The sequence below is a fragment of the Coffea arabica genome, chromosome 3c (genome assembly GCF_036785885.1).
Source record: "Coffea arabica cultivar ET-39 chromosome 3c, Coffea Arabica ET-39 HiFi, whole genome shotgun sequence".
Taxonomy (NCBI): domain Eukaryota; kingdom Viridiplantae; phylum Streptophyta; class Magnoliopsida; order Gentianales; family Rubiaceae; genus Coffea; species Coffea arabica.
The window spans coordinates 11,415,703-11,425,315 of NC_092314.1; the positions used below are offsets into that span (position 1 = coordinate 11,415,703).

At 39.4% G+C, this 9,613-nt stretch overlaps 1 protein-coding gene across 1 annotated transcript; it reads right to left on the reverse strand.

Annotated features, from left to right (window-relative positions):
* Positions 1 to 8,672: 8,672 nt before the first annotated feature.
* LOC113735565 (uncharacterized) lies at positions 8,673 to 9,412 on the reverse strand. The gene is made up of 2 exons (XM_072082938.1): positions 9,398 to 9,412; positions 8,673 to 9,107 (listed from the first exon to the last, which is right to left on the reverse strand). Exons 1-2 carry the CDS (start codon positions 9,410 to 9,412, stop codon positions 8,673 to 8,675), a joined length of 450 nt encoding a protein of 149 aa, XP_071939039.1.
* Positions 9,413 to 9,613: the final 201 nt, after the last annotated feature.

The window sequence follows — 9,613 nt, forward strand, 5'->3', positions numbered from 1 at the left end:
CTGATTCAAGTCCAATGAGAAATTTAGATCTGACAATAATGGAGAAATTGCATATCTCCTATATATACAAAGCCTGAAATTTCATAAAAAAATAAATACCAAAATTAAAAAAGAAAATTCTCATAAGGGAAAACCCGGAAAACAATATAACTCTCACTAGAATAATCTAGGAGAGAAAAAATTCTCATTAGGTGATTTTAGAAGAGAATTTATTCAAACAGAAAAAAATAAAAACTAAAGAAATGGCTCCCTTCCATGGAGAAAAATCAAATTTGGTCTCTCTCCTATGCGAAATATGAAGGAGATTTTGACAGAAAAAGTTCTAGAAAGAAGGAGGAGAAAAGAGTTCTAGAGAGAAGGAGGAGACTCTCTCTATTAACTTTACTTTTTCATAAATTTAACACCTAAACTACATCATTGAATACTCGTTAGACAAACCCTAAATTGCGTACTATGAGTAAATTCCTTCACATAAAAAAAATTTTATATTACAGCTTTGTAACAACAACTAATAGTATTTATCTTATTCATTTACTGTCTGTCGAATTACATACGCAAATTATACTATATCAATTAGCTCGTCAGCCTGGAAGTAGATTCTCCGAGGATTTGTTAATCTCTTGTTATTGCAGCTCGGGCCTTTAATAGTTTAATTAGGTTAGTCAAGAACTTACAATGTGAGATATTGAGATCCGCTAATTCACATGGGCTGACCTGTCTTAGAAATAATGCAACAATATTAATTATGGTGCTTAATTTCTGAGCTTTATTAATTTTTTAACAGAATATTTAACTCTGAGTTCATGCCTATAAATTCATTCATTCAACTGCGACGGCGTATTCATATCCCAGCAAATAGATTCAAGTACTGGTTTCTGGTAAGAATAATATCACAATCAGCAAGGGGAAAAAAATGGTGAAGACTTCATCAGTTCAACCCATTCTGGTCCTGATGCTCTTCGTCTTTGCTATTGGTAGCTTGAACTCTCTCTCTCTCTCTCTCTCTCTCTCTTTCTCTGTGTGTGTGTGTGTGTGTGGATGGACGTTAATAAGTGAATGATTAATTTGCATGCAGCGGTATCATTGCCTAAGTCAGAAGCAACTCAGGCAGTGGAAGCTTTCAAGACAGCAATCCCACGAAAACTTCTGCAGCTACCAGGAGGACTTCCCGATACCGATCCTGCGCAGCTTCCTGCAGGACTTCCCGTTTCCGATCTTACGAATCTACGACAAGGTAGCTAAAAGTTTAGTATATCATCTCGTTTTAATAGGACATGGCGTGTTTCATGTAGAGGAGGAATCACATTTTGCAAAGTTGGAGACTGACTAGTAGTAGTCCATCAAAACTCATCAAAATAACGGAAAAAACAAAGGATGAAAGAAAAGTGAAACGAATTGGTTTTGGATTTATTGCTGGCCCGTTAGACGTATTAGCTCCTCCACTTCCAATTTAGCCTAGATAATGCTTAAGACATGACATTGGCAAGATGATTAATTAATCCCAGATGGAAAAGAATTATCTTCCATGCATGTATAATAGGCTTTGTTTAGATTGACTATTTTTTAGGGTGTTTTTGAAATGTTTTACTATAGCAATGTAAGTGAAAATTTTTTATTCTAGATGAGATTATTTTTTAGGTTATTTTTTGTGTTTTTGGTGGTTTTTGAAGTTTTTTTTTAATGTTTGTTATGTTGTTGATGTTATTTTTTGTATTTTTTAGGTTGCTTTTTTTGTGTTTTTGATATTTTTAAAGTTGTTTTTGTTTATATATTACTGTAGTATTGTATATATTTTCATAAAATGATCAACCCAAACAGAGATTTGAGATTGCATAAGCTCTTTTGGGTGAGGGACTGCAAAAAACTGCAGCTGATTTAACGCTACCTGCAGGACTTCCCGTTTCTGATCTTACGAAACAACAACCTGGCGTCCTTCCGCAGCAACCATAAACATTTCAAGATAGCCAAGAAGTAATATGCCAAGCGGGGGTATGTGAGGGTGTTTGAACATGGTGAAGAGTGATTGCCAACCAACATATATGCCTAGCTTGCCTGCCTATGCATTAATTTCCACTTTCATTTTTTTTTAACTTGCCGATATCAGAGCAATTAAGCTTGCTAGCTCAAGTACTCGTCTTTTTTCTTCGGTTTTTTCTTGCTTTCTTTCATGTTGTTTTTTGGTTGAGCTGCTTATGCAAGATTGTGTGTCTTTGTATTCAATGAAGAGAATTTCTTGTTCTTTTTGTCTTTCTATATATGTGTGTTGTATCAATTACTCACATGTACACCTTAAATTTTTTTTTAAAAAAAATTCTATTTCCCAGCGAGATAGGGGCAGAACGTAAGAAGCGGAGAGGAGGTAGGAGGATTAATCGTATACATGTACGCGTTTTTGCACAATAATGTGTGTGTTTTGCAGAAGTAACGAGTATTAATTAATTAATTAATGAGTCTAATAATAGGCTAAGTATCTGTGTAGCAAAGGCCAACATGATACTTTCTTACTTTAGGCACTATTTGCGTACGTGTTTTAATCTAAAAAATAAAATTAAAGAGATTCGCGGTTCTTGCTGCGTTTCCGGAAATTGGAATTTTACATTTCCAAAACTTGGCTTTAAAATTTGCAATACGTTGAGGTATGAAATTTAAAGACATTGAGGTCAACTGCGACTTCTCCTATAATTAAGTTCGCATAGCCGTTGAGGTTTTTTTTTTTTTTTTTTTATCAAACAATTTTCAGAATAAGTGCCACAATAGCTAGCGATTTTAATTATCCGGGACAAAATAAAAATTAAAATACATATTCAAAAAAATTTTAGCCACTATATATATAGCTGCACTGTGCATTCCCCAAATCTTTCGTTTTTCCTTTCTTTTCTTCCATTTAATGAAAACTGTCAAATGATGGGTACTTAGCTTTCTCTTTTGTGTTACCGCATAATCTGCAATTTGCTGCTTTGAGCCACATTTCACTTGCACAGCTTTTATCCAATTTATCAGCCTCTGCTTTCAATTTTGTCTCAAAAAAAATTCTTTTTCCCACAAAGAAATCATAGTTTGAAAAAGGACCTCGCCGTGTACCAACTTTTCCGTATACGCTTTTTATACCTATCATAGGGTGTAAAAACAGTCAGATTCATGCAGAATTGGTAATTCCGAATCCGGTCCAGTTAGTAGGCGTTCTTTCATATCCACACCCTTGTATTCTACGGGACTTAATATGCAGTTTCCGATCTGATTTTTTTCAGACTCCGATCCATTATATATTATATATATATATATATATGATTCGTAAAACCAATTCAATACAATTATTTCAACACTTTTAGTATTTCTTTTTTTTTTTTAAAAGTTGCTAATAGCATGCGTACAAATACAATGAGAAAATTTTCAATAATTAATTAATTTTTTTTTTCAACCGATAACAGATTCCACTAAAATCATAAAATGTTTACATCACTCGGAGCAACTGCCCTTACATCAATGTTGGCTAACCGAAGCAGCAAGCTAGGAAAAGAATTTCTCCAATCTATATCAGCGACTAAGTTTAAGGCAAACCTTGCCAAAGAATGAGACACCACATTGGCATTCCGTCTGACAAAAGAAAAAGTGCAATTCCGAAACTCTTCCCTCAGATGCAGGATATCAAATAACACAGCACTGGCCCGAGGATCCTCCACCCTTTCCAATTTGATCTTCTCAACCACACTTTTACAATCGGATTGTATAATTATGTCCCTCCACCCACTCTTCATGGCTATGGACATACCATTCCTAATAGCTCGAGCTTCCTCCACCGCAGGATCCCCACACCTTTGTTCACTCCCTGCCCAGGCTCTTAGTAGCTTACCCCTGCTACATCTGGCTACCACACCCCAACCAATTTTGCCATCCTTATGACTCAACGCGGCATCAGTGTTCAGACAAATGAAGTGTTGGGGTGGCGGTGACCACTTCCTAGCTCCATAGACTTCCTCCTGTCCATCATACTCCTACCCATCCACTTTATTGAATACCTCAGCATATTCCCGCGACTCCTGCATAGCTTTACCCACCACAATTCTAGGACATTTCCGATCATTATTAAACTGAATTTGATTTCTGGATTTTCAAATCTGCCACAGTATATTAACCATCAGTTCAATATGGGTCCTACCCTCCGTTCTTGCCTTAGCCACCAAAGTAGTCCACCAATGCCAAAAATTATTCCTATAAATGTTGAGACCGTCCCAACAGATGGGAGCTGCCTTCCAGATTTGCTCTGCATGCTGGCAAAAAAACAACATGTGTTCCAACGTTTTTGGCATTTCACCACAACACAGACATCTGTCATTTCCCTCCCTCCTCCTATACTTCACTGCCTCGTTCACTATTAGAACTCGATGTAGACACCTCCAAATAAAGTGTTTCAACTTATGTTTGAGCCTTAAACTCCACAAAAATTTTCAAACACCAGAGTCCTCCATGTTTCTACTGCTACTACCCTTCTGAAGATTAGACCTCTTTGTTCTCCTACGCATGACTTTTGCCACTGCATATCCATTCTTGACAGTATATCAGCCAATACTTGAGAACACCCACACCAGCCTATCCTTGGCTCCGTGTTCACTAATAGGAATTGTCTTAATCCTCCTACAATCCTCCTCCTCAAATAAGGTGCTGAGCAGGTCCTCATTCCATCCACCGTCATTTATCAATTCATGGACAAATTTTAGTTGGCAATGTTGAGGCATCCTGGTCCTAATTCTCCCATTCCCCATATCAGGAACCCAGTTATCCTCCTAAATATTTATGTTTCGTCCGTCACCCACAAGTTTCCTAATCCCTCCATGTAACAGCTCCTTTGAACTTAATAGGCTCCTACATACCCATGAATCCCCAGCCTTAGCCTCCAGCCTCCAAATTGAAGCTCCCCTGAAGTACTTCCCTCTCAGAATTTGACTAACTAATAGGTTTGGATTTGGTTAAAACCCTCCAAAGCTGCTTAGCTAGCATAGCCACATTAAACTCCTATAGATCTCTAAAACCCAAACCCCCTCTGCCTTTAACCTCTGAGAGCTTCTTCCAATCAATCCAATTAATATTTTTATTTTGCTCACTATCCCCCCACCAAAACTTCGCCATTTCTCTGCATAAATCCACACACAACCTTTTTGGCAACCGACAACAGCTCATAGCATAAGTAGGTAAAGCAAGTACCACTGATTTTAATAGTACCTCCTTACCTGCATTACTTAATAATTTCTCCTTCCAGTTACTTAGCCTTCTGATAACTCTCTCTTTGATATAGCTAAAAACCTATTTTTTTGTCCTACCAATCACTATTGGGAGCCCAAGATATGTACTCTGCTTGACCTCTTTCATACCACCCAACATACCTAAAATTCTTGCTTTCTGCCGCCCCTCCGTATTCTTGCCGAAAAATATAGAAGATTTCTCTGCATTTATAATCTGTCCTGAAGCAGCAGCATACTGCTCCAAGATCCTCCTCATTTGCCCAGCTTCCCACACATCAGCTTGGCAGAAAATCAACGTATCATCTGCAAAAAATACATGGGATAACGTAGGGCTATGCTTAGCAAATTTTAACCCTGAGAGGCACTTATCCTACATAGCTTGTTTCAGTAGGCTAGATAAACCTTTAGAGACCAAGAAGAACAAATAAGAGGAAAGGGGATCTCCCTGATAAATTCCTCTAGTCGGCCGCACATATCCTCTCTTCTCACCATTTATGTTAAAAGAATACACCACTGAGGACATACATCGCCAAATCCACCCCCTCCACTGTTGATAGAAACCCATTTTCTCCATTATTGTCATAACAAAAGGCCATTCAACCCTATCATAAGCCTTAGACATATCAAGCTTTAAGGCCATAAAAGTATTGGATCCACTTCTCCTACTATTCAAGCAATGGATGGACTCATGGGCAATAGTGACATTATCAATGATTTGTCTGTCGGGGATAAAAGTAGACTGGTTATGGCTAATGCAAAGCTTCAGTAGAGGTTTTATTCGATTAACGAGAATTTAGATATGATTCTATAAGTAATATTATACAAACTAATTGGTCTGAATTGTGACACCAAAACAGGAGACTCAACTTTTGGAATTAAGGTGATTATTGTTTCATTAACAGCACTAAGTAAATTCCCTAAGTGAAAGAAACTGGATATGGCCCTTATCAGGTCTTCTTTAATAATGTGCCAATACTTTCGGAAGAAAATAGGGGTCATACCGTCAGGTCCCGGAGCTTTATTAGGATGCAAAGAAAAACAGCCTTCTTGACCTCCACATCTGATACAGGTCTGATCAGCCTTGTGTTCATTAGATCTGTGATTACCCTAGGGATTCCCTGCAAGATGGAGTCAGATAGCTGGGGGTTACTCGTTGTAAAGAGTGATTGGAAGTAACTCTATATTTCCCCTTCAACTTCCACCCCCGAGCTGCACCAACTACCGTCCGCTCTCTATAATCCAGATATATTATTTCTTTTCCTCCTCCCTTCCACTACAGCATGGAAATATTTAGTATTTTTATCGCCCTCCTTTAGCCAGTTTACTCTTGCTTTTTGCCGCCAGTAAATTTCTTCTTGTCTGTACACCTCTGCCAATTCCTTTTTCAACTCCCTAATTATCCCCCTATTACTAGTTTTCCCCTTTTTCTGTTGTTCTACAGTCTCTTTTTTTACTCTTTGAATCTTCCATTTAGCATTTACATTCTTCTGTTTATTCCATCCAATCAAACCCCCGTAACAGTCTTTATCTTCTGGTGCAGTTGAAAGAACCTGGAGCCTTCTTGCTGTAGCTCCCAAGCTCTGCAGATAATACTTTCCACCTCCTGATGTTGCAGCCATCGCTTATCAAAATAAAATTGTTTCTTCCATCCCCCTTCTCTCGACTCAGTGTCTAAAAGGAGCATCAGGTGATCAGATGCCTCATTCTGAATGTGGGTACATTTTGCCTTCCCGTTTTCTTCCCTCCAATGCCTACTACAAAGCATTCTATCCAATCTCTTTTTTGATTTCACCAGTTCTTTCCCAGTTGTTTGTCCAGGTCCACTGAGTGCCGTCAAAGCCAATATATATAAGTTGGTTGCTGCTCACAAAATTCCTAAAACTGTCAAAGCTCCTCTCAGGCCTTCTAAGTCCTTGCTATTTCTCATCATTTGACATAATATCATTCATATCCTCGACTATCAACCACTTCCTCACCTCTATAATTTTCCACTATTGCGCCCTCACATGATCAACATTACTAGCATATATACAAATAAGCCACCAATCAGTCTTACACCTATCTCCCTGAATTTGCACTTCAATAGTAAAATCTGTGAAAAGTACCCTCCGAACCTGTAACTCTTTCCTCTATAAAACAGCCATACCACCAGACTTACCCACAGGGTCAACAACAAATAAATTGTCATATCCAATTTTCTGTTTGACTTTGTTTAGAATATCCTTCCTGTTTTTGGTCTCGGATAGGAAAACTAGCTCTGGGGAGTGGAGTTGAATAACTTCCTTAAGTTGGGGAACTGTCAATGGGCTCCTCACACCTCGACAGTTCCACACCAGAGCACTCATTGAGAATGGGGAGCCCCATTAAGGTTGGACTCCACCACCTCGATCATCTGTTCCAGAACTAACTCTCCTTGCATCATCCTAGATTTCTTTCTCCTTTCCAAGCCTTCCTCCCTCACCCCCTCCCATTCTCCTTCCCTCATGCTGCAATCTGTTTCTTTTTACTCCCCCCAATTGCAACTTCCATTACTTCATTTTTCTCAAATAAAGACACTCTCTTGTCCACCTCCCAAACCAACCTCGTCCATGTCTTGCTCCTCCTATATGTCCTATCAAGTTCCTTTCTGCCACTAGTACACTTTCCCACTCCTTCACTCCGGTCCACCTTTTCTGGCATATCCTCATCAATCCACATAGTATCGTAACTTACGTTATTTGGAGTCATATGTACTGGTGGCTCAGAGCTCCTGGCCTGTTCCAAGCTTTGACCAGTTGTAGAGCTTTGTGTTTTGTCCACTGTGTTTCCAATACCCCTCCCCTCAATCTGTTGCTCCCTCCTCGAGTGCACTAGCTCAGTTCCCATATTATTCTTTTCTTGACCTCCCTTAGGCCCCTGACCCGTTTCCTCGTGTTTCCTAACCTCTGCCTCTCTCTCATGGTTACCTTGCTGCTACTCATTCACTCTCCAAGTCAACAATAGACGCTCTAAAGTTCTCTCCTCCATTGCCTTTTTCCAGGCATCTCTCTCATTTTCAGTCTGGCTCGAATTCCTCCCAACGTTCTGTTTTTTACCTGGGCTTCTAGGGTTGCTCGCCCTCAACCAGGCCCCATACTGGGGTGCCTTATCCATACTAATGCCTTTCATGCTACAGTTTCTCTTATTATGTCCCACTATTCCACAGCAATAACAAAAATCGGGGCACTTCTCATACTTAAACTCTATCTACCTGGCATTCCCATTCAATTTCACTGTTGTTCCTCTGAATAAAGGTTTGTTCAAATCCAATTCCACCAAGATCTTCATGAGTTTGCCATCTTTACCTCCCCCATTCGGAATTAAGATCTCAATAACCTTGTTAAAGACCCCTCCAATCTTTCTGCCTACGTCCTTTGTCACCCAATGAATTGGTAAATTCCATAGTTGGACCCATATCTATGTCTTGGTAAAAGCCCCTTCATCCTGCTCCACTCCCTCCTTCCATGGCACCAGAACTAGAAACATATTATCATAAATCCATGGTCTGCCACTCAACACTCTATTCATATCTTTTTCATTACTAAAAATAAACTGAAACATGTTAATCCCAATCTCAACCACCTTCAGATTCTTAACATACGGCCACAAGTTGCTAGCAAAGCTTTTAATACCTGAGTGATTCACACTCTTTTCTCCAAACACCTTCCCTATAATACTCATCTGACATTCCGCCACCTCCTGATACGCATCTCTACCCTTGAGCAGAACATCCTTTGCTTCCTCATCAGTTAGAACACATCTTCTCAACATCTGTTCCAGCTCCTCGGCCATTTGACTTATCCGCAGGGAATCCCAACTAACCACCCAATCAAATCCTCTACCAAGCAGAACCTGTAAAAAGAGGCAGAGGCCACAAAAACACGCAGATCCAACCAAATACAGCAGCCAACCAGGAATAAAGGAGAAACCACCTAACACTACCACACAACTAAAAGCAAAGAAAACTGGACACGCAAACCAGGACAAAAGTAAAAGAAAAAATGAAAGATCAGTCTGCGACTTAACCCGACAAAATAGAAATTAAATCGATCTACAATTTGGCTAGTGACGATCGATCCCGCAGAGCATGGTATCCCCCTTTTGACACACAGAATACAACGCAGAGCAATGCATCATCAAACCCACGAGATCACCATTGCTTACCGCCGTACTAACAGTGGATCGAGACGGTTAGTAAAGGGAATCAAAACGAAAAGGAAAGGTGCGGGAATTTGAGGTCTTTGAGTTTGTGAAATTGGGTTCTTCGAGAAGAACACCCAGCCGAGTAAGATGGTCCCTACACTAGAGAGAAAAGGCACCTACAAATGGTGAAGCCCTACACTAGAGAGTAATAATTA